This window comes from Acanthochromis polyacanthus, chromosome 5, assembly GCF_021347895.1.
Source record: "Acanthochromis polyacanthus isolate Apoly-LR-REF ecotype Palm Island chromosome 5, KAUST_Apoly_ChrSc, whole genome shotgun sequence".
NCBI lineage: Eukaryota > Metazoa > Chordata > Actinopteri > Pomacentridae > Acanthochromis > Acanthochromis polyacanthus.
Genome location: NC_067117.1, coordinates 42,008,843 through 42,035,534, shown reverse-complemented (window position 1 = coordinate 42,035,534; position 26,692 = coordinate 42,008,843). Strand labels below are relative to the sequence as shown.

Here is a 26,692-nt window from a genome sequence, read left to right as displayed (position 1 = left end):
CAAAATGTAGGAAACGAAACTTAAGCGAGGCAGGTTGTGAACGGAAACTAAGAGGGAGTTCAGCTGGATATAAAGCAAAGAGACGAGCTGAAGGCTTCCTGCGGTGCTCGGGTGCAGACAGACTCACAGACACACAGATAGACACACACACACAGATAGACAGACAGACACATAGACAGACAGACAGACTCCTGCTGCTTCCCTCCGGTGAGTCCGCATCTCACTTCTTCTCATTAATATTAATATTAATATTAATATTGATATTGATGTAGTTTCAGCACCAGCCGTGAACCTGCAGTAAAACTCGCAGTAGTACTATTAGTAGTGTAAATAGTACACTACAGTCAGTGATGGACAGAACTGTCAGGTTTCCCTTTAAATGAGGAAGCAGTGTGTTCGTTCCTCATCTCTGCTCCAACTACTGGTTTAAAGGTCTAACTGCGCCTCCTAGTGGACTAACCGGTGGAGAATTTTACTGAGGAACAGGACTCACTGAGAACTTCGTTCTCGACAGACTTTATCACAGTGATATTTCATGTAATTGGTTGAAAGGTGAGTTAAACACAGTCAGATACATGAGGTTTTGACATCAGTAGTCACACTGTAAGCTTTGTTGTTATTTAAATCCTAATCCTGTGTGTGATATGTGGTGTGTTGTTGCACAGTTACTACGTATTTCATAATTTAGTGTTGCATATGTATAAAGTGTCTGTAGTTTCCTATCCAGGCTGCCTGAGTTTTACAAGTAGACTTAGACAATGTTAGAGTGATGTGTGTTTACTGAATGCTCCATGCCTGTCCATCTTCAGTTTCACTCGTGGTTTTTTTCTTAAGTGGTGAATGTTGGTTGAGTTGAAGTGTAAAATCTGTGGTGAATCTAGTAATGTAGATAGAGTTCTGAATCTTTAAAAAGACTCACTGATCTGTTCATGAGGTCTTCAATGGACCAATCCTGCTCTGATAGATTCATGCAAACCAGTTACATGATTGGTCCAAGACTTCATAGTCCTTCAAATTAAATACTTACAAGGACTATGAGAAGGAAAACCAGGATTTTTCTTTAAGCCCAGTGACAGTATCATAGAACTCTTCCAGTTGGGACAGTATTGGAGTGGTATCACCATCATACCTGCTCAGTTCATCTACAAATGTTCTTATTTAGCATTTATTTAAGCAGGTTAGTCCCACTGAGATCAGAGATCCCCTTTACAACAGAAACCTGGACAAGAGAGCAGCAGCATCGTCACATTAAAAACAGTGAACAGCAGATAAAATTCACAACAAGTTTGGCTGTAATGATTTCACCAGAGCTTTAAACTCACTCAGTGGAACAGTGAAGTTGAAGTTTTGATTGTAGTTTATTCCAACCATCAGGTGTAAAGAACCTATATGCTTTCTTGCTCAGTTCAGATTGTACTTTGGGGATGACAAACGTTAGGGTATCCATAGATGGGAGACTGTGACTTCCATGTTTCATTGTTAAAAGACAAATAGGAAGGGACAATACCTAGAATGGTTCTGTAAAAACACCACCAAAACACCAAAGACTGAGACGTCGACACTTAAAGACGTCCAGTTACCTTTGGAATAGAACACAATGGTGAGTAAGGAGACCATATCTGATCATGAATCTCAGCTTCCCATGGTAAACACTATCCACCATGCTAAGACAACCAGCAGAAGCCTTCATACACAACACATCTCCATAGTCAATAACAGGCAGAAAGGTTGTTTCCACCAATTTCTGTTTCACACAAACAGAAAAGCAAGACTTGTTTCTGTAACACAATCCTAATAAGAGTTTTCATTTTTAACCATATATTGAATGATCTCCTTAAAAGACAAATGGTCGTCAATTAAAAATCCTAGATATTTAAAAGCAGACACCAACTCTATTTGTTGACCATTTCTTATTAAAAGTTTTCCAGATACTGCTGATTTGGCAGTTTTTGAAGTAGAAAAGTACATATGTTTAATTTTGTTTGTATTTAAAACAAGTTGCAGAAGACAAAGTTGTTCCTGGACTCTATCAAACGTAGGCTGTAAATACTGGAAGGCCTGAGTGGGTGCTGCACAATATATGACCGTGTCCTCAGCGTAGAAATGAAAAGGGAAAATTCTGTCCGAGATTATTTATGTAAATAGTGAATAATAGTGGGCCCAGCACAGAACCTTCAGGGATGCCCTTTTTCACTTGATATATATATATATATTGCAGTATTTGCAGTGCACAGCAGCAGATTGGTTGACATGTACCCTTAATATACCACGTTTCAGTTGTTGTTTCATACTCAGTCCATTGCCTGGAACTTGGAAACCTTTACGCTGAACCAAGTCAGACTTTGCTGACACCACCTGGTGTAATACTGAACTGTGACTGGAACCAAACACAACTGGCACAATGACACAACAGTTACTTATGATACTGAAGAAGAACATTAATGATGAACCAAAGTTAAAATCATGTGTTGACTAAAAATATCGATGTTGATGCAGTCACAGAAAATGAGATCTAATTGCTCTACAGCTCTACAAGACCAGTGAAACACAACATATGCCACATCCACTGTGACTGTCTTATCTCATTTTGTGAAAATTTGCAGAATGTCTTGTGATCCGGTCTGACATTGTCTTCTGCTCAGTTATGTGGTTTGTGGTGTGGTTGTTGTTTCCTTCTCTTGGGTGTTTGTCTTTGCTGTGCAGAGTGACGTTTGTTCAGATTAACACTTCAGGACTGTTCTCAAATTTTTATGCTCAGACTTGAAAGTTTCTGTGAGCCCATGCACATGTCAGGATTATTCTAGAGGTCAGTCCTGGTGCAGTAGGTCACTTCCAGCACTGTAATGTGGAAACCTAAAGCCTGAGCTGCTCAGACATGGAGGACGGCCTTAGTAGTACTAAGTAATGTAGAACACATCTTATGTCCAGTAGTTAAGTTGAACACTAAATGAAATGTCTACAGCGAAGCGTCCCCTCCCCTCCTTCTACCTGCTGAACTAATCTGTGTACTCTGGCTTTTTCCTGGCTTTCTCAGATATGTTCCACAGCTTCTCACCATGCTGTCCTCTCCACTCTGTTCTTTTCCAGACATCTTTGAACAAAGTTGGACATTCTCCAGACGTTCAGGTAGCTGCTGTGAATACATTCCTTTAGTCTGCAGGACGGTAGTGTAGGGAAATGATGTGTTCCTCATTTAGCTGCTGATTTTTGCATTATGATTGTATCACAATGTCAGCGAGTGGGTCCCAACTGTCTCCTCTTCTATCAACACATGACCTCAAACTTGTCTGTGCTCAGTGTTGTGTCAAGGAGAATGAAATTACGTACAAACTGAAACCAGTCAGCCACCAGTGTGCGCACGATGTCCTGGTCTGCAAGGCCAGAGGTGGCAGCAAATGGAGGCCTGTCTCCAGACGGCCCACATTTCCAAACCCAAGTAAATATATGAGTTGTTGGTTCTTTAAGGAGGGCTTTGGTTGCGCAGAGCACAAGAACCGGTGCACCTTTGCCAGGAGTGATGAGGAAGCTGCTGTGTGGACGTTTGAAAGGCATCAGGGTTTGGACCACCTGCGTCTCCGTAGTCTAGTAGCTCAGTCTGAGAGAGGACCTGATCCGCCAAACAGTGCTGAGCCTCAGGGTGACCTCTTTGCAACTTTAGATTTGAAGGCTGCGTGTGATCTGTGCTCTGTTAAGGACAGGGAAATAACATACTCTGTTCAGTCAGTTGTACACAAATGTGGAGGAAATCTGCTGTTAGCTAAAGATAAAGCCTCTGACCAGTGGAGGCTGGTCAGTGAGCGGCCTGTGACTAATCATATGGGTCCAAATGTACTTTACAAAGTGTGTAACTACTTTGTTGAGGGCTCTGTATGCAAGCACAATGCACAGGGTCAGAAATGCACTTTTGCAAGAAGCCATGAAGAGGCCGCCGTGTGGAACCATCTTAGAGAGAACAAAATACAGAAAGAGGACTTAGTCCGACGTGTAAGTGAGTCCAGTGCGATGACACCGGAGCGTGCAGCTGAGAGCATTCTCCAGGAGTTTTCAGGTGAATTCATAGAGTTCTGTAAAGACTGTTTCCTTGAATGTCCACAAAAACTGACAGTCAAGAGGTGGAATGCCACTTGCGCATCAGATGCAGCTCACACCTGGAACCCTGTCTTAGTTTACCACCTATCAGAGAACAGCAGAAAGCACGTCTACCAGCAGGTTCGTCCTCTTCCCAAAAACTGTCAGTTTAAGTACTGCAGTCATGTCAAGCAAGGCAAGCCCTGCTGGCACAACGTCGGGCACTGCCAGTTCGCCCAGAGCGAGGTGGAGATGGCGGTGTGGAAGGCGGAGTACAGCGGGCTCTCCGTTCAGCCTCACCTGCTTCAGCTGAGCCGGCAGAAGCAGCCTCATCCCAGACAGGTCACCATGTACTGCAAAGTCTGCTGCCTGGCCCTGTCCTCCCCAGAGAGCTTCTACGATCACTGCTCCTCCCTGGAGCACGCCCGTCTACTCTCTGCAGACACCACCATCCAGTGGAGAAAAAGACAGCCTCCACACAACCGCCGAGCTGAGTTCTTACTGTGTTCCAGGTAAACAGCTCTTCTACAGTCAGACTTTACATCCATGAGGGTTCCTCTTCCTAACAAATCAGCTCGCATTTAAAGAAGAAAATCTGACTTTTGACTTCTCTGTAAGTCCTGTGTTCAAAACTCTGCAGAAGAATAAACATAGAAGCTTTAATAGCAAAATGTACACAAAGATAGAATAAGTTTTTCTCCAGAGAAATTATTCATGTGAGTGACTAATTACACTGCATGTTACATTGGACTGTTGATACGTCTGCCTCAGTATGTGCATCAAGTAGCATGTTTCTGTTGTAAGCAGTCATAGTTGGGTGGTTGTTGTCCACAACACGTTAAACCTAAGTGGTCCTGAGATAGTTAATTGGGAGGAGAGAAGGAAAAAACAGGTTGTCTTCTCCAGACTGGTATTAAAGGAAACCATCTGAACTGTTTTGAGGGGAAATGTCTGTTTGCTGGAGCTGTTGAAGACGTCCATAACCTGAGCAGAAGCCCCAGCCAGACACTTTTCAGGAACCATTTAGTTTAAATTAAATCAATTAAATGATGTGGAATGAATTGAAATACTCAAGTAAAGTGCAAATACATGAAGATATGCACAAAGTACAATTCACTGGGCCCTTCCCATCACTAATTACAAATAATGTGTTAGTCTGTCTCAACACTTTCATAGTCGTCACATTCCTACTGAAGATGTTTGTTTTTGACTCTGTTCCACATAGACACTGAAGAAATGTGTAATCCAGTACAACAGTGTGTCTTAGAACAATAATGTAGCTCTCTGCTGTAGATAGTAAGAACAAGTTATATTATCACCCAGCATGAACACCTGCACTTTACTAGTTAACAGATATGTGCAGCTTTGGTAATTTCATAGTTTATTCACAGCAAAAACAGCATTTCACTGATTCAAAGGCACCACACACATAATGCTGCAGGATGGAAGATGCACTTTAAAATGAACAAAAGCATCGTATGTATTTGCATTCATTATGTGTTTCATTAAAGATGGGAAACATGTTAAAGAACAGGAATTTAGCTTCATTTTGCTGACTATTTGGCTGATTTTTAATGGATTTTTAATGGATTCCTTTGTACCCCTGTGGGTTCAGAGGAACATTTCCAGCAACCATCACTCCTGTGTTCTAATGCTACATTGTGTTAGCTAATGGTGTTGAAAGGCTCATTGATGATTAGAAAACCCTTGTGCAGTTATGTTAGCACATGAATAAAAGGGTGCTTTCATGGAAAACATGGAGTTGTTTGGATGACCCCAAACTTGGTAGTGTTCAACAAGAGGAAATCCATGTCACGATATATTTTGCTAATTTGCTTTAATCGAGACATTCTTCCATAGCACCAGCAACATTACTACAAGAATGATAAAAAATACATCTATGTCTGCATCATTAGAGAAAGTTTAATGTTTATATAGCTGTTTGGTTAATATATGAACTGTATTGCATTGCTAAAACTCTCATTTCATCCCAGACCACAAACTTGTGAGTATGGCACCAACTGCCCCAGAGCTCATTCTGAGGAGGAACTGCAGGAGTGGATGATGCGAGCTGCAGAAGAGAAGGAGATCAGACATAACATTGAAGCCCAGGGCCTCATGTGCTACAACGAAAGGCTCTTGGAGGAATACAAAGACAGCAGTAATGAAGTGTACATCGTGAGTACAACACTGCAGTTTTTTGTGTGAATATTTGTCATTCTTTTACAGGTTGTTTATTTGTCAGGGTGTGCTGGTGGTTCAGCTGACTGAACGAACAAACCATGTTCTCAGGCTTTATTCAAAAGTCATTCAATACCCCTATCATATACACACCCTCCTAGTCTAGTTTCAGGTGATTGCAAACTTTTTCACAACCTATAATGCTGTCACATCGCTGATGACACACCCAGAGAAAATAAGATGTACAATAATAAAAACAAAGCAGCAAATCGAAAGCAGAAATGAAAAGGTAAAAGTAGTCTTGTAATGAAACGGAATAGGCTCGGAGCTCATTCACAGTCTGTCGAGGATGTATTGGTTAGAAAGAGCCAGACAAGCCAGGCTGGACCACCACAAACCCTCATCTGTCAACTAAACTTTGACATTATTTGAATAATAATTGATTAATTGACTAAATACAACATGTTCTTTCAACATATTGCAAATGAAAATTGAATATTTTTCCTCTCCCCTTCACTGACCAGATATCGGAACATGTTGATGACGTCAGAATCTCTTGTGATGAAGATTTAATCCTGGAGTCTGAAAACCTCAACACAGCACTGAAATGGAACTTTGAAGTTGAGACAGAGGTAAAATTTTTAGACTACATGCATAGTTAAGAATCCAGAACCTTTCTCAACCTTATGTGCCTTGCTTTATGTCAAGATGAAGACTGCAGTGTTCTTTATGCTTTACAAACCCACATTGAAATCCAAAATTTGTCTTCATTCGTGGTCCTTAATATACACCATTTTCCATAAGACCCAGATTTTTGCAGGCTAAGCATCACAGTTCAGCTACAAGACAGTCAAGGTGTTGCAGTTACCTCAGACAAAAGTAACCAAAACCCAGAATACTAAACAAAACAGAGAGCATGCAAAGAATGACCAAGAGGCAACAAAAGCCTGAGGAAAGAGTAACACAAAAAGGTTCAAGTACCCAGATATACACTCACTGGCCACTTCATTAGGAACACCTTACTAGTCAAAGGTTGGACCCCTTTCACCTCCAGAACTGCCTTAATTCTTGGTGTCATAAATTCAACAAGGTGTCGGAGACATTCGTCAGAGGCAGGCCCGGACTGGCAATCGGGAGAGGCGGGACTTTTCCCGGTGGCCTGCCTCCTTATTGGCCTGCCTGGACAGGCCAGCCACGGACTGGCAGGCCAATGGAAAAAAGTTGATCGGCTTTTTGGCAGACAGGCCAGAGACAGCAGCTAGAAGCCTTACAGAGTACACGCCCACCCTCCTGTCACTCACACAAAGCACGTGCTCTGAGCTCTAAATCATTAGGATAGGGATTGGTCAAAGTGACATTTTTTTAGAAGAAACGTGCCATGATTAGTTCGTTGCTTTATGTCCCGCCCCTTCATAGCAAGAACCATAGATATATACAAACACTAGATGGCTCGTGAGCGCTGTCAGCCTATGGGGAGCAACGTCGCCACATGGCGGCCATCTTGGGACAGGGCTGCTCGATCACTCATAACATTAAAGTCAATGGAGCATGGATTTTAAAATCACTGTAGATTGCTCAATTTTCAACCGATTTTACAACAGCTTGGTTTGTTATAAACGTCAGAGATGTACTTGTTTTACTGCTTACATAAGAATAATTAAAACCATTGAATTCATATAATAATGAACACAGATATCAGCTTTTCTCAGCATAAATGGATGTAAATGTAATTTTAATATTTAACATTGCACTTTTTTTATTACTATCAGCTTTCTAATGCACAGATAAAAACAAAGCTCAACCAAAATCAATGCACAACAAAAAGAGATGATGTCTTTTCTTTTCATGAACCCGGTGCCTACATTACCCACAATGCATTTTGGCTGCAGGCTAACTAATCCAGGCATAGATGTATACAAACAATAAGTCTAAGGTCTCAATCAAAGTCTCATAACAAGCAAATAAATACAACCACAACCACAAAGAATGTAATTTCACCTAAAGATTAGGTTCTCAAAAAACGTTGGTCTCAGGAAAACCTAATAATTGAAAATCAGATTGTGAGTAACACCATCTTCAATGTGAGTAGCCAGGCAGAAAAGACACACAACTATGCCGCATTTTTCAAAACGAAAAGCTGCGATTTCGGAATTGAGCCTGAATCATAGCCACGTTAATAAGGTTTGTAATAAACTAAACCGTTTGTAAATCAATCAAGAATTGAGCGAGCTATGAGTGTTAAAGTGAGGAAATCATCCACCTTACCATTGACTACAGTACAGTGCGCCAGAGCAGTCCCCTGTCCTAAGATGGCCGCCAAGTGACGACGCCGCCGACTCCGTCTCGAGACATCTAGCGTTTGTATATATCTATGGCAAGAACGAACTGCAGAGCGGTGATATGAGAGTGAGGCCAGAGAGTGGAAGGAGCGGAGATTATGGAGCACCCTGAGAAATACAAACGGTCGGTTCTTCTCACAAATGCATCATCAGACTTCAAAGGCCAAAATATAATAAAAAATGTCTGGCCCAAATAAGCTCCACAGGTGTCAGGTGGGTTGCAGGAAGCCTGAAAACGTTTGAGACCCCCTCTTCAGGTAGGATAGGCAGTTGACTTACAATTTTCAATTATAAAATGAACATTGGTGTTTGCATATACTATTAGCTATGACCAGCTGACATCTAAATGATTTGCTGATAAAATAATATATATTTTTTTAATTCCACATGTTATATAAATAATAGGAAAAGGAAAACATTGGAAAAATTGGTGAGGGTAGTGAAGAGATTACAGAAGAGAAAAGTACTGGACTGTATGGAGCTGTCGTTATGGTTGTGTTTAATAGACTTACTGTCTGTTTAGTAGTGTTGTAATTGCTATAACATAACTGTAAAAGGCATATTTTTGGAAGGAAAAAAACAAAATTTTGGTGCATTATCCCACGTGACACAGCCCTTGCGGTGGCGGAAGTGGCCTGACTGATTGGAAATCTCCCGGCCTGAATTTCTTTCCCAGTCCAGCCCTGGTCAGAGGTTTTGGTCCATATTGACATGATAGCATCATGCAGTTGCTGCAGATTTGTCGGCTGAACATCCATGATGTTAATCTCCCATTCCACCACATCCCAGAGGTTCTACTGGATTGAGATCTGATGACTGTGGAGGACATTGGAGTCCAGTGAACTCATTATCATGTTTTAAAAAAAACAGTTTGAGATGATGTGAGCTTTGTGACATGATGCATTAATCTGCTGGAAGGAGCCATCAGAAGATGGTCCACTGTGGTCATAAAGGGATGGACATGGTTAGCAGCAATACTCAGGTAGGTTGAGGCGTATAGCCCTTTAAGTTGCAGTCAATTCCAGCCATTTTCAGTACAAAAAAAATTGCTAATATTTTATTTGTAAATAAAAATATGACGAGAAGTACAGGGAATATTGGACGCGCATCGCGAGGTGCATTTCCTTGAAAACGACCGATTCGTGGAGTATATACCAACTTCAGGACATGTTTTGGACAAAATATCTTACTGGCTTGTTTCGTCTGGATGTAAAAGGTTGGATTATGGCCGTTTTTTGTGGATTATTTTCATCTGTGTGTAATAATGAACCCGCAAATGTGAGTCGCGCTGTGTACGTTGAAGCCGTGTATAGAGAAAGGATGGATGGATATTTGTTGTTTGTCGGACAAATGTATTTATATTACCCGCTGTGGTAATCACATCTGAAAGTGGTGTATACCGGCGGATTCATGAGAATCTAAGCTTTCCATCGGCGTATAGTGTTTGTATAATCGCGTTTGCAGCTTCAGACATTTAAGGAAATGCTTATGCAGATCTCAAAGTGTTCCACGGGCGGAACACTGAAGCGCAACTGGTTAAATGTTCAGTTGGTACTAAGGTGTCAAAAATGAGCCAAGAAAATATCCCCCACATCATTACACCACCATCAGCCTGAACCGTTGATACAAGGCAGGATGGATTCCTGCTTTCATGTTGTTTACACCAAATTCTGACAATCTGAATGCTGCAGCTGAAATGGAGACTCATCAGACCAGGCAATGGTTTTCAGTCTTCTATTGTCTAGTTTTAGTGAGTCTGGGTGAATTGTAGCCTCAGTTTCCTGTTCTTAGCTGACAGGAGGGGCACCTGGTGTGGTCTTCTGCTGCTGTAGAACATCTTCTTTAGGGTTGGAGGTGTTGTGGTTCAGAGATGATATTCTTCATTCCTTGGTTGTAACCAGTGGTTATTTGACTTACTGTTGTCAGTCTACCCATTCTCCTCTGACCTCTCATCAACAAGGCATTTTCATTCACACAACCGCTGCTCACTGGATATTTTCTCTTTTTCAGACCATTCTCTGTAAACCCTACAGATGGTTGCGTGTGAAAATCCCAGTAGATCAGCAGTTTGTGAACTACTCAGACCAAAGTCCCTTAAATCCCCTTTCTTCTACATTCTGATGCTTATTACTTTCAGATTTGAACTCTGATTTTCAGATCTCTGTGAAGCATCCCTGGCAAAAGGCTTTGACCAATAGAATGCCAGGTACGATGCTCACCAGTCCAACTGTTGCTGCCTTGTGGCAGGTCTGCCTGACGTGTTGCAGCATCCCTGATGGGCAGTTCTTTTATTGGTCATTCAGTGCTTCAAATATGAACGTTACTCGTTTTCTTGTGGGAATTTTGGACTTAGTACCATTTTCAGTATATGATCCACCTTTACACAACATTTGCTCCCCGTTGCCTCGCTAAAGAAAATGAAGTCACTTTTCTGACAGCACCTCTTACAGGTGGGTACAGTTCAGCAGATCACTGCCAGCAAAACATGGTATTTTATTTAATTTTATTGGTACTATTGTTGTTGTAAAATCTAACTGGTAAAGATGTATTGGCAGCATTGGAACACATCCATGATAACATGCTTGACAAGTAAGAAAACAAAAAACATGAATAGCAAAACAAATGACAAAATTGACGCTTATGTGTTCTCTCTGTTTCTCTCGCAAGGATTTAATATTGGTACATCTATCGGTTTACAACTTTTTAAAATATTCATTGTTCATTTGTCTGAAAGTTATAGTACATACTGGTTTAAATCCTTAAAGACATGAAGTTGGATGTTCAGGACACATTTCCCCCTTTGCTCTTAAACACAGACAAAGTATGACTAACTCAATGTATATCTTCATCTATGGTAACAATGGACACAAGCATATGTATTAATTCCACAAGTCCTACAAGAAAACCAATAACGTGCATCTGATAAGCTCTGGAAGACTGGAGCTGATGCATCCAGTAACCAGTAAATCAGTAGTGAACATCATATATGGTGATGTATTGGTTGGAAACTTTTGTTTGGGTAATTTCTGGAAGTGAGAGCACAAACCTGAAAACAGAAGCTTGATGAACACACAGGAGCCTGTAACTGCATAGACTGTATGTCTGAGCCTGAGGAGATGCACTAGAACTGAAACACCGTACATGTGGCCAGCATCAGTATACCTGAGTTCAGACAAACAGTTCAGAGCAGAAACAGAACAGAAGCAGGGGCTGTTTGAGGGCAGAGTTTAGAGGGAAAATATTACCAAACCTGAACGTGAAAAAATGCTCTGAAACAGAAAGGCCACTCTCTTAAGTATAGAAAAGCAAAAACCATCCACACAGGTACTTTTATTACTCCCCCATGGACCGTGGCATGACATTTGTCGAAGTCAAAGCCTTCTTTATTGTCGGTTCTGCTACATGCGTATACATACAGAGAACTGAAACTGCATTTCTCTCTAACCCTAAAAATGTGAAATACAAACATAAGAGAAAAACAAAAGACAACATTCTAATCTACATAAGACACAGATTTAGATTCTGTTATTCAGAACGTGAATGTTGAAGTACAATGGAAGGCAAGACGAGTGCAAATTGGCATTAAAGTGACTTAGTGTCAAACAGTCCATGTGCTGTTACAGTGCAGATCAGAGATTCAACAGATTTGTTTGTCTGTCAGCAACATTACTCAAAAACAGACTAATCGATTTGGATGAAATTTTCAGGGAAGGTCAGAAATGACTCAAGGACCAAGTGATTAGATTTCTGCAGTGATGCAGCTTATAGTCTGGATCCACAGATTTGTTCCAGATTTCTGTATCATTGTGAGATAGCGGCACAGCGTCACTGTAACCATGACAACACGTGAACACTACATCAGCTGATTGTGATCCTACTACAAATCCACCGCTGAGGACTTATCAGTTGGAAATCACTCAACGACTGAGCAGCCTGAGGACTGCTGCTCTCTGAGTGCTTTTCTTGCTTATTTATGGAGCACTAGGATGGAGCTTTCTTCCGGGATGGACAAACCTTTGAGAGATTCTGTGTGTTGTGATGGAAATAGTGATTGTCAAGTTACTGAATCACCTGTGTATGTACAAGAACTCCTGTTGTGACTTGTTTTTGTTACATCTGTTAGAACAGTCTGGAAACAGCCACAGCAGGAGTGTGTGTTTGCATGGAAAAGTAGAAAAGTATCTGACAAGGGCTGTAAATCCTGACTTCATGTCCCTCCATAGGCACTGACGAAAACAAAGTAAAGAGGTGTCAGTAAACAGAGTAGGAGCGGCTGCAGATGTGTGTTTTCCAGTGTCAGGACATAGGCACATGATAAGAAATGACACAAATGTAATCCTTTAAATCTCCACCTACAATTTAGCTAGAGGACTCACTTGTTCCAAGTTGTGTCCTATGCTTGCGAGCATCTTTACCATAACTGGAATACCATGTGCACTGAGTTCATGTCTGACCTTGTTCGCTGGAAGCTGATTGGAAATATTTGTATCATGTCTCAAGTGTTGAGAATTGTGTCACAGAATGCCCTGTTGTTCTGTTTGTATGTAGAGACAGCTGGAGCATGTGGCGCTGCTGAAGCAGGAACCAGGAGCATCGTTCACTCTTGGGGACACCAGTTCTGTGCCCTGCATCTACTTGTCCGGTGAACATTTGGTCAGTAAAGACATGGCCTATGAAATTACTGTGAGTTTCACATCTGCCAACCCAGGCCTGTATGAACAGTGGTTAGTGCTAGACTTTGGCATGAGACCAGTGCTCCTGAAGAAACTCAAAGTAAGAGTAGGCCAACTGTCACTTGATGAAACTGAACAACCAACTGGGATCCCTGGAGCCACCTTTCAAAGTGCTGAGCGCTGGCACAGAGGAAACAGGGTTATCATCCCAGGTTTGTCCAGGACAGAAGAACAGGAGAAGCTGTTAAAGGAGTACAAGCCTCCACAGATTAGCTTTCTGTATAAATCCTCCCACAACAGCCAATCACCTCTGACTAGTGAGAACTACAGAGAAAGAATGCACCAGTTCCTGTACAATGAGGAACGAGCAGAGGACCAGGTTGTTTCAAGGTAACACACTTGTGTAAATCAGTGTTCTGCTATGTGTTTGGAATTTGCATATGTTCACAAATCACTGCCTAAACTTGTTTTTCTTAATTATTTTAGACTAAACGTTTATGGAGAAATTACAACACTGGATGCACTGTACAGCACACAGCTGGGCTTGAAGAAGGCTCCTCATGGAGAGCTGTTCTGTGCTGTCTCGATTCCTTGCAGTCTTACAGTAGACAGCCCTGAGGGACTGGCTCTAAAACGAAGCATTCAGTCGGCCCTCATAGCCCCTTCGACCTCATATCACCCAAACTCCAAAGTCTATGAAGCCAGCATCGTGCCATACAAAACAGCAGAGAACAAGATTTATTTGCAGCTGTCTAAACAATGTTGCTCTGATCTTGCACTCAAAAGCGATGAATCACATCAGCTGGAAGTGCAGTTTCAGCTTGACCGTTACAGCTTCTGTGCCATGCACAAGGCTGTGGACCTTCTCCCAGATACAAGCAGAGTGCTACCAGACCTACATAGCTGTGGAGTTCCTGTCAGTACAGGCACTTATGAGGACCTGAACACAAAGCAACAGTCAGCAATCAACTTTATCACAGGGAATTCTGATATCAAAATGTGTGTGGCACCACTCCTCATTTATGGACCGTTTGGAACTGGGAAAACGTTCACCCTGGCTACCGCAGCCAGACAGCTTTGCAAGGATCCTCGCAACAAAGTGCTAATTTGCACCCATACCAACAGGTAGGCTACTACTGAATCTGTATTTATTGAATGTTAGCTCTTTGTTGTAATTTGTATTGTTTAAAGAAGTTTTATCATCACATCAGGACTTATTTGTTTTTGTCACTTCTGATTTCTTTCAGTTCAGCAGATCTGTATGTCAGAGATCACTTCCATCCATTTGTGGGCAAACAAAAGGACGAAATTAGGCCAATACGAATAAAAGCAAACAAACAAGGGAGTGCTTTGTTTGCCACAGATGAGGTTACTTTAAAATACTGTTTTCTTTCACAAGATAAACAGTATTTTCTGCCACCTACAAAAGCAGCCCTAGATTGTCACAACATAGTCATAACGACCACTTCAATGGCAAAACGTTTTCATGACCTAAAGCTTGGAGAGGGATACTTCACCCACATTCTAATCGATGAAGCCTCTCAGATGCTAGAATGCGAAGCTTTGATGGCCCTTGCTCTTGCTGGGCCAAACACCAGAGTTGTTTTAGCTGGAGATCACATGCAAATGGGGCCCAAGCTTTTCTCAGTGGATGATCACCAGCGTTCAGATCACACACTCCTGACTCGCTTGTTCCACTACTACCAAGGCCAGAAGTGTGACGCTGCCCAGAAAAGCAGAATCATTTTCAGTGAAAACTACCGCTCTACCAGAGAAATTGTGGAGTTTGTGTCCACTCATTTCTACACTGGAAACAATGATGTCATCAAAGTTGCTGCAAATGTTTCAGCTCCTGCAAATGGCCATGCCCTAAAGTTTCACCATGTTAGGGGAAAGTGCCTCTTGGACACTATATCCAAGTCTTGGTATAACATGCATGAGGTTGCCAAAGTGGTTGAAGCAGTGACGGACATTCTGCAACACTGGCCATCAACGTGGGGGCCCCAGGACCAAACCTCAATCTGTGTCCTAACAGAGGGATCTCAGGTAAAATCTTTTTAAAATTCCATTCATCATAAGGCATAAACATTAACCTTAGTTACAAGTAGTAATGCACACAACGTAAACCCAATGTTTTAACACACTGTGTTAAATATATTCAGAGTGGTAAATGTCTCATTATCTCAATTGTTTCTCATGGCTCATAGGTTTGGAAAATTAGGACAGCGCTTTCAAATAAAAACCTGGCTAAAGTCCATGTTGAAAATCTTTCAAATGTGCAAGGTAATTGTAATCTCGCTTTTGGAAAACCTGCATGAATTTCCATTATTTCAACATTGCATTACTTTTGCCTTTCATAAATCATTTTATGCTGTAAAAACTCTCCTCATGTGTCAACAGGCAAACAGTTCAGGGCCGTCATAATGACAGCTGTGCATACACGTGACAGCCTAACAACATCTCAACTGCATGGTCTGGAGCTCTTCAATGATGCCCGTGTGTTAAACACTGCAATGACGAGGGCTCAGTCTCAGGTGGTTGTAGTTGGAGATGCTGCCGCTCTCTGTTGCTTTGGGAAGTGCTCAGGAATATGGAAAAGCTTCATCAACCACTGCATCAGCAACAACAATGTTGCACCACAACATTTCACCAAAGATTTCTTTGAAAAGGATGTTGTGGAAACTGCAAGGTTCCACAAGTATGAACATGTGGATGAGAGCAACACTCTGTGCGATGCAATTCTTCAGGAGCTGAAAGATGAATATCAACAGCTGGAAACTGAATTTAGTTCAGATGAGGACAGTTTGGAATTGGTGGAGAACTTTAATCACTGCAAGTCAAGAGCCCCACTTTGTATCACTGATGACAGCCATCTTTTGGAGTTATGTAAAAAACAGCCAGAGGTTTACCAGCGAGGAAGGCTCTTCAGGGAGACATATAACAGAGGTTACATCATTCCATCTCATAACCCTACCAAACGTGTAAGGATTCAAGGAAGATGGAACTTAGGCCAGGCCTTCACTGGAGATGAAGTGGTCTTACAAACGGAAAAGGTAACAAAAACAGCAAAGGTGGTTGGCATTACCAAGAAAGATGAATCAGCCCGTGAACTTGTGTGCCTACTTGAGGAAAAAGATTACAGCAAACAAAAACAAAATGACCAAAAATGGTTTATCACGAGGACAATGATGCCCATTCTGAAAAGTGCACCCAAAGTGTGCATACTCATCAGTAAAAAAAGACGCAACTTCATTCCAGTATGGGAGCAAATTGATAGGAGCTGGACGATTGCAAGATTTCAGCATCTAAATGAAAACAGAAACAGTGTGTTTGTAGTGCAAGTGATTGGATGGAAAGAGCATTGTTTATATCCCTTGGGGAATGTCACACATATTATTCCAAAAGTCGAAACTCTGAATGATATGCGTTGGCTACTGAAGGAAGAATTTAAAGTTACAGCTCCTACATGTGAAAATGGTGAAGATTTCTCCTTGACAGATGAAGACAGTAAAGGCAGAGAGAATGAACGAAAGACAATCACGTTCACTGTTGATCCAGCAGGAGCAAAAGATTTGGATGATGCCATCAGTGTCAGGGATATTGGTGACCATTATGAGTTGGGGATACATATAGCTGATGTGGCAAGCTTTGTGAGTCCAGGTTGTGCACTGGATGAATATGTGAAAGATCGTGGCACATCATACTACGCCAAAGGGGAGCCGCCTATTCATATGTTCCCCCAACACCTGAGCACTGGATGCTTCAGTCTTCTGTCAGGTCAAGATCGCAGAGTGGTCTCACTAATGTTCAAAGTAGAAAAGGAAACAAACAAGATCATCAGCAAGCCCACATTTCAACTTTCTCTGATCACCTCTGACAGGCAGTTATCATATGAAAAGGCAGAACAGATCATCTCTGAAAGATATAAAGAGAGCCCCAAATTTGATACAGTGGAGGACTGTGTCACAGTGGCTTACCGTTTTGCCAAAGCTCAAAGAATGATTAGACTTGTGGATTGGGCTTATTCACCGTCTGACGACAGGGTGCCTGGGAAACGCAAAGCCCATCTGATGATTGAAGAGCTCAGCGTGTTATTTAACAAACATGCGTCTGAGACTTTGATCAGTTCTGAAGAAACCAGCCGTTGCACACCCCTCCGCTGTCAGGGAAAACCAGATCAGAACAAGGAAGAGGAATTCAAGGAGAAATTTGCACAATTAATACCATTGTCTTTCCATGTGAGGCACAGATTTGACAATGATGACCACACCCCAAGCTGTGAAAACTTCCGCATACTCACAGAAGTCTGGAAAGATATCCAGTCAGCTGCCAGAACAGATGACACAGACAAAATGGTTGACCTGATTGCTGCAGATGACATCCACCCTCCACTCCAGCCAGTCATCGATCATTTCAAAAGGTGCTCTAGCAAAGCGTATGCCATCTGCTCACGCTCCTGTCCAGAAGCAGAGGTTGGACATTATTCTCTGCGCTTAACATCTTACACACAAGCATCTTCACCGATACGACGGTACATGGACATCATCTTGCAGAGACTCTTGCACTCTGTCATATGTAAGAGGGATGTCCAGTACACTCAGAGAGATATCACCTCCTTGTGCAGCCAATTTGATGACCACGTCAAGAAGGCCAAGGAGTATGAACAAAAGGCTGAGCAGATCTCCTACGCAGTGAGCATGAAAAACAAAGTGCTTCAAAGTTAGCCTTTGTTGTTCGTATGGATCCTGAAGGAGATGGCTTTGCAGTGTCCTTTCCTTTTAACAGGAACATGTTTGCTGGAAGTTTATCAGTAATGTACAACGATTTACAGTTAGACGACCAACCACTTTATGATGAAGACAATCACTGCATCACTCTCAAATGGAAAAGGCGGATCTACGCAGCTGACGTCATGCAAATCCACCAGGAGCTGAAAACGATGTCAGACCGTGGTCCCTGTGTTGAGGTTCCACTGGCAATATGGAAAGCTACTGTTGAGGCTATTGACAAAGGAAATTTTGGCCATGCTAGATCTCTCATCATGGATGCTGACACCAAGCAAGTGGAAAAACAAATTATTCTGCCACAGTCCTCCAACATTCCTCATTCTGAAACTGACACATGCAGTCCTGAGAAGCACAAGGTACCTGAGGGAGAAAGCGAGCATTGGGTTGACATCCACCTCCAGTTGCAGCAAGGAGACACCATTCAGGTTCAAATGACATCAGAGATGAAAAGAGGTCATCAGATTCCTGCTGTTCAGTTGGTGCACATTAAACCAAAGTTTGAGATCTGTGTGGACCATGTCCGCAACCCCACCACATGCTTCACCAGATCTGCACATCATCCATCAAGGGATTTTTATAGTGACACCACGGAGTATGTACGGATCTGGAGACCGTTGTGTGAGATGGAGTCTGCTACCCATGCAGTGACTGAAAGTGACAGCATTGTCATTGAGAACCTGGTGGTAAACTTTAAGCAAAAGCAGGAAGACACACTAACAGGAGACTTCTTTTTACCTGTGGAGTGGATCAATGAATGGGCCATTAAAATTGACCTTGCAAAATGCTTACTGTGCATACGAAAAAGAGGTCTGAAGTTGACTTCAGATCTGGAACATTCAGCACCGGTGGACCCAAGAGTGTTCACATGGGTTGCCCATGGTGTCACAAACAATGAAGAAAAACGAAAAGATGATGGAAGAAAAGTGGAGTTCTACATCAATCACCTGCCAATGGAGACCATAACTGATTCCATTTTTCAGAAAAACACCCGTTTCACCGTTGAAATAATCCCAAAGCAATTGCCAGACATGTAAGTTTAATTGTAGATTGATTTCTCCTTACATTGCTTGTAGTTTGAATTAACTGGTTTGTAATGACATTGATCCAGTTAACAAAAAAGTCTCCTCCTTCAGTGAAAAATTCATTCATTAATTGTTTCTTCCTCTTTTTCCACAGCCGAACAGAAACTGCTGTTTCAAGCCTAAGAACGGCATGCGATCTTGTTCAGATAATAGCACTTGGAAAACACATTCCAAAAGAGAGTATGTCCAATTTTCAGTCGCAACCAGTACTTCTAACTGTTAAAATCCTTTTGAGTTGCATGTAAAATATAGATTGTGTCATTTTCTTATTTTTTATACGTTTGTTGGATTTTATTTTTTGTGTTTATAAAAAGAACAATGAAAAAACAAACCATTTTTCATTTTGTCTTTGCAGTAGTACAACACAGTGTAGTAAAATGGGATATCATGAGAAAAGAGCTACCCAAGGGGATCCCAAAGCTAAATGACAGCCAGTACAAAGCCGTGGAGGCTGCTTTAAATAAGACCTTCACACTTATACAGGGGCCGCCTGGTAAGTCTACGTTTGCATCAGTGTTTCATATTCAGAGGTCAGGTTTAAGCTTTTGTTTTTCATTTGCCTGATAGGAACTGGAAAGACAGTAGTTGGTGTGTACATAGTGTACTGGTTTATCGAGCTGAACGCTAAGAACCCGAGGACGTTTGATGACCCAAAGGACAGGGACAAAAAAGAAGTTATTCTCTACTGCGGTCCATCCAACAAGTCTGTTGATGTTGTGGCAGGCAAGTTCCTTTATGTGCTAAAGGTTCATCTACATTTTTGTCATTACTGTAATTACTACTGGCACTGCACAGTGGATGGGTGGTTAGAAGGGTGGTTAGCACTGTTGCCTAGCAGCTAGAAGATCCCCAGTTAAGCGGTATATGGATGTATGATAGAGATGTATGTAATCACTACTGAGTCAAATGGATTCTACATGTGCTGTCTGTCCTTTGAATGCTGTGATACAGAGTACCTGATGAGGTTCACTGACAGCCTGAGACCCCTGAGAGTCTACAGCCAACAGGTGGAGGTGCTTGATTACCCTATTCCAGACAGCAACCTTCAGTTTTCCCAAAGGACGCTCCGCCAAGATCATTCCAAACCAGAGCTCAGGTATTTTAGCCCAATTCATAGCTCTCCCTTTGGAAGAGTTTCCTTAACACTGACACAAACTGACACATTACTTGGTTCTAGGAGCATCACTCTGCATCACCGCATGCGAGAGCCCCCAAACCCTTATGCAGATAAAATTAAAAACTTTGATGAACGCATTCGACGTGGAGAGGAGTTGACTGCTCAGGAGGTGAAAGAGTAAGTTTCAGTGCAGTGTTTACCAGACTTTTAGTAACTATAGGTTGTATTGCAAAGCGAATTAATCACCAAACGACAGAACTATGTCACTATGTATTTGCAATTACTTCATTTCTGTTGCAGTTGTTAATTGGTGATTAAAAACAATAATAACAGTAGTAATAAAAATATTTGTATTGATAATTAGTTCATAATGCCTACTCTTCAAATTGTATAATTGTTTTTCCTCTTAGCTACACAAGCCTTCTAAGAGATGCTCGGGCATATGAGCTCCAACAGCATGACATCATACTGTGCACATGTACGCAGTCTTCCACCCCAAGCTTGACTAAGACAGTCAGAGCCCGTCAGATCCTCATTGATGAATGTGCGATGGCCACTGAACCCCAGGCCCTCATTCCACTGGTCTGCAACAAACCAGAGAAGGTGTGCTTTTTCCACTGAACTTTCCATCAACATTTACATTAATGTGTTTAGTTTCATGATGCTAAATGTCACTTTTGATTGAGAAATAAAGAACATTTTTACAATGAGCTACTTCAGACCAGTCATATCAGTAGTACATAGAAAAATATTATAAGCAAGTGATCCATGTGATCTGAAATGTGTCATGGCCCCTCCCTCTCCTGCTCCGCTCGCTGGGTAATCAGAAACGGCTGCAGAGGAACCTCATTATTAATCCACCTGTCTGTCTGCCTGCTGCTTGGGTTCTACCCTGCCTAGCTCATGACAAAATGTCTTATATTTTCATTATAGTGCCCATAGTTCCTTTTCTTTCAGTAGCCAAATATCTATTTACTTTTGAGCCCTAACTTTGGTCACTGTACACTTTACTGGCTGCTCTGCACTCTACTATCGGGAAAGAAAGGCTATGTGTTGTTTGTATTTCTTTAAACCTATCATACTAATTGTGGGCAGAGCTCAGCGAAACAAGCAGCTTTGATGTTCCCCGAAAATAGTGACTAGTCAAATTCTTCTCGTGGAACATTTGCATGCAGGGCAATGAGCTCTGTGACAAAGATGGGTAATCTACCACAAACCACAAAAACATAGTCGAGCTGCCTTACTGTTTTACTCCGGGGCGGCATGGCTCAGTGGGTAGAGTGGCCGTCTTGTAACTGGAATGTTGTTGGTTCGATCCTCGGCCTGTCAAGCTTGTGTTGAGGTGTCCCTGAGCAAGACACTGAACCCCTAATTGCTCCCAATGGGTTGTGGTTAGCACCTTGCATGGCAGCTTCTGCCATCAGTGGGTGAATGTGACATATCATGTAAAGTGTTTTGGATAAAAGTGCTATATAAATACAACCATTCAGTCCACGTCCATACCAGGTTTATCATGTTCTGTGCAGTGGATAATCTGAGGTAATTAGTTTTAACTTAAAATGCATTTTTCAGGTAATATAGTACATCTATTGGGGCGGCTGTGGATCAGGTGGTAGAGCGGATCGTCCAATGATCAAAGGGTCGGCGGTTCAATTCCCGCTCTCGCCTCGTCATGTGCTGCATGCCGAAGTTTCCTTGGGCAAGATTCTGAACCCTGAATTGCCTACCAGTGACTGTTCCACTGGTGTATGAATGTATACTGACTGATGTTGCAGGTTGATTAGCAACCTGCACATTAGTGTGTGTCTGGGTGAATGGGAGCAATTGTTGTAAAAAGCGCTTTGAGTACTCTGATGTGTATATAAGCGCAAGTCCATTTACATATATTTAAACCATCATTTCTTGTCATTGTAAAAATGATGAAGCCTGAAAATCTCAGCTGACACTTGCTTTCTTACCCTCATCAAGCTGAGTCATGCTGAATTTCAAACTAACATCTACTTTACTGCTTTCAGATTGTTTTGATTGGAGACCACAAACAGCTACAACCCATTGTGACCAATGTGCACGCAAGGAAGCTCGGGATGACCAAGTCTCTGTTTGAACGCTACTATGCAATCCATGAGAAAAGAGCAGTGATGCTGAATACCCAATACAGAATGGTGAGAATATTAAATAAACATTGTCTTCAACTGTAGTGAACAGTGAGATAGATAGATAGATAGATAGATAGATAGATAGATAGATAGATAGATAGATAGATAGATAGATAGATAGATAGATAGATAGATAGATAGATAAACATGTTTATTCATTGTGTTTTACTTTATCAGCATGAGGACATATGTGACTTCCCATCGAAAGAATTTTATGAAGGAAAGCTGAAAACTGGGGTGAAGCAGCCGAGCAGTGTCCTGCGTGTTGACGACAAGGTGATGCCAGTTGTTTTTGGGCATGTCAAAGGAGAGACCGTCCATCTGGTCGTCAAGACAGCCAAGGGCAACACCAACTCCAAAGCAAATCGGCAAGAGAGAGACAAAGTGGTACGGTATTCCTCTTTAAAGTGTAATGTATTTGGGACATGAAGTTGTGATTAGTTCTGTTTGCAATCATTTGCCTTCTTTCAGACATGAGGTGTGTAACGTTGCAGGCTTCATCATTCTGTTGAATTAATGGCATCTTGTCATTCAGACATGGGTCATTTTTGTGTTAATGTTGCTCACAGCTTCATTCAAACAAACCCCAACATCGACCAAGAGAGCAGCGGTATCGTATGTTGTTATATATAGATTGGACACTATGAGTTTCCCACTGCCAGGCAGGAGGCCTAGAGAAAGACCAAAGAGGAGGTTTATGGATGTGGTTAAAGAGGACATGAAGGTAGTTGGTGTGAGAGAAGAGGATGCAGCAGACAGGGTTAGATGGAGGCAATTGATTCGCTGTGGCGACCCCTGAAGGGAAAAGCCGAAAGGAAAAGAAGAAAGAAGAAGATAGATTGGACACTATGTAAAATTGCTATATAGTACATTTGTAATTTTAAAAAAAACGAAAATTCACTCCGTGTGTGAGGATAATCTAACTATTGCTTTATAGGCAGAAAAATAAAAACATCCCGGCAGCTGTGGCAGAGCTCAGGGTTCCATGAGGTTGCTATGTAAGATGCTCATATGGATCCTGTTCAAAGGACAAACAGCTGGAAGCATTACCTGGAATTCAGCTGGCTTACATGCACTATCGATGCGTCTCATTAATCTGATCTGTCTCTGAATGTCTGAAAGGAGCTGTTTTATTCAGTGATGTTTATCATTATTGTGTATGGTCACTGAACTGTTTCTTTTGCAGACTCAGATCGCTAAAATGCTGGTGGAGAAGGCCAAAGTGGACAAGAAAAGTATTGTGATTCTGTCACCCTACAACGCCCAAGTATCGGAAATCAGAGATGAACTGAAGAAGACAAACTTGGATGGAATCACAGTTACCACAATCACTAAAAGCCAAGGTGACAGTGCACCTTTCAAACAAACAACCCAAAAACAAACAGAACTTCACCCCCACTTGAAAGTTTTCTCTTTTTAATACCTTTCAGTGTTGAATTATGGTTAATACAGTTTTTCTTTATTGACAACAATTTCCCCCCCAAAAAAGAAGACTCTTCCATGCCAAAGTGAAAACAGTTTTCTTTGAATTCAGGTCATTTAATTAAAAAAATTAATGACAATTAATGAAAAACATGAAATGTAAAATAAATGATTGCATAAGTATTGATCCCCTTCAAGACGTGCATTCACAGATACCACCCACAGAGCTGGAGAACGTTGATTATTATCAGGATTTGATTAAATTATTAGTGTTGTAGTTCCATGTGCAAATGTGTGTAACTCTCTCCTTGGAGACACACATATGGATCTTACTGTTGTCTAATGCTGCAGGTATTAATTAAACTTAGTGCCAAACAGTGGGAAGAAACTCTTCTCAACATCTTCTATGGAAAATAACAACTTGGATTTCAATAGTGGGTATCAGTATTCTTGAAGCTGCAGGCGTTTGTTTCCATTGCAGTAATTTTTTATTAATATGGATGTTTCATTCAGTTGCCTAATAGATTAGAAATTGCGGAGCAAAGTGTGTGAAAAAGGGTGTGCTGTGATTTTGGTAAACAAGCTGTGAATTAAGAGTTTCTGTGATGTTTTCGGATGAATATTAATGCTGAAATGTGGAAAATCCCTCCTTCGACCACTTCACACAACTCAAAGTAGTGCTGCTCATACGTGTCCATTCAGATAATCTTCTTTCTTTTCAGTGTCTTTGTGCACACAGGCTTGTTTGAATAAAACTTTATCAAAACAGTCACTGGGTGAAATAGAAAGTGTTTCTATTTTGTGTGCAGGTTTATCAGATTGTGTTGTTTAATAAGAACAAGAATATTTAGGGTCTAGTAAGCTTTAAGTATTTTAAGTTAAACTATGCAAAGGGAAACATCCAAGCAATAGTGTTAAATAAGTGTGCTCTAACCGTTTTCATTCTAATGCTTTGCTTTCTCCAGTGGTGAAGATGCTAATCCAGTATAGCACTGCGCCATGTTTAATGGCTGTTTTAAACATTTGGAACGAAAGTCCACTAATTAATCATTAAAATAGTACATTTAGCTGCCATTTGTAATAAAATTAGACAAAGACAATGTATTGCTTTGAAGACATTGCTGAAGAAAGCTCATGACTCACGTATTAACAACATTTTGTTTTCTAGGAAGTGAATGGCGGTACGTCATTATATCTACAGTGTGCTCCCTTCCAAGCAAAGAGATAGTGAGTGAACCAGATGGAGCATGGTTGTCCAAACATCTGGGCTTTGTAGGAGATCCCCACCAGATCAACGTGGCAATCACCAGGGCCAAGGAGGGACTGTGCATTATTGGTGAGAGAGCTGCTTTATGTTATTATTTACATGCTAATGCTAAAGACCTAAATACATCATGACTTAAGATAACTTATGTTGTCTCCTCATGCCTGTTCTCTGGCATCATCATGACGGTTACATTTGTGGTTTTTAGTGAAACGTCTCAACTACTATGAACGGGATAGACCATTTTCAGCGCATACATTTTGCCTTGTCATGGTTTGGAAAGCACAGATGGACTTGACTGATAGCTTTGTTTCGCTAAGTGTTCCAGTAACTTATGGCAGTAGTGCAGCATGAAAAAGAGAACGTCATTTCTGCACAGTGACTTTCCTTACTATGACATGTCAAAATGTTTTCTGTGAAAAAATATGCCTGTTCCTAAGAAATCAGGCATTAAGTCAACATTTCAGTTGGTTGAGTTCTACTTGTACAGCAGTTATGGTTACATACTGAGAACAAACTGAGATGTTGACATACCTGCTTAATATTAGAACGTCAATCTATCAGTGTTATTTGAGCTAATTATGCTGATGGGTGGATTTAGGTGAAAACACTGCTGTTCTTATTGTTCGTCTCATACAGCTGTAATTAGCCTGTACCATCACTGGGTGGGAAAAGTCTCACCTGGTTTGAAGAAAAGATCAGGAAAGTGACTGTATGCTTCTAGATGACACACATCTCCATTACAACACTTCCAATAAAGGACAAATCTCATCTATGTTTTACTGGAAATTCTAACCGGCTTCCACCATTCTTCAGGGTTTATTTTTATTGCTTTCCCAGTGTAACATCAGAAAAGTTCATATTTTCCTGTTTTCCTACCTCCTCTTTCAAAGGGAACCAAAAGTTGCTCAGGTGCAATCGAACATGGGAACATCTCCTGAAGCACTACAGTCATCACGGTGCAGTGGCAAAGGCAGACAAGATCTCAGTTCACTGAGACAGCAGCTGATCCCTCCATCATCAGGGGCTGATGTAACAGCACATTTTCTTGAAATACGAATGTATGGGATAGACTCCAGCCCCCATGACCCTACAGAGGATTATGCAGTGTATAGATAATGGATAGATGAATTGATGTTTTCCAGTTTTACAGCAGATTTGTTTTGTTTGTATTTGACAGCATTGTTTTGTGCGCTGATGTACATGCACTCTTCTCCTTAAAATGTGTATGGTTTCATGTGTGTCACACTATCCTAGTCTTAACTTTGGGCAGCTGACAACACATAATTCAGCTCTTATTTGAGTCGTTTTAATTATTTTTAATCTAGAAATACTACTGTCTGAAATTGCCTCCAGTGAGTCATTTGTTCCTGTTTTTAAATGAAGGCAGCTGATCCAGTCATTGCACTTTTGTGAATGATCTTACATAATATTGTTTTTGGTAACTTTTAATATTGTTTGGTTGAGGATTATCTTTGTTTGGAATGTTTGTATTCAGGGAAATTTTAATTATTTTTTTCATTCTTTGCCTTTCTACATTCAGACTTTTAGTACATGTATATAAATGTATGAAAACATTAAAAATGATTTGTTCATGCTTTCA

The 26,692-nt window shown here is 41.2% G+C and overlaps 1 protein-coding gene across 1 annotated transcript; it reads left to right on the top strand.

Moving 5' to 3' along the window:
• helz2b (helicase with zinc finger 2b) lies at positions 1-26,692 on the top strand. The gene is given in 21 exon segments (XM_022219070.2): positions 1-207; positions 3,088-4,580; positions 6,063-6,246; positions 6,774-6,881; positions 13,137-13,651; positions 13,748-14,386; positions 14,509-15,307; positions 15,469-15,544; positions 15,662-17,956; positions 17,959-19,078; positions 19,225-19,310; positions 19,486-19,623; positions 19,698-19,853; positions 20,082-20,226; positions 20,308-20,424; positions 20,658-20,850; positions 22,263-22,409; positions 22,581-22,790; positions 23,590-23,746; positions 24,994-25,161; positions 25,983-26,692. Coding segments are annotated over 20 exon segments (8,709 nt in total). The 5' UTR covers positions 1-207; positions 3,088-3,228; the 3' UTR covers positions 26,087-26,692.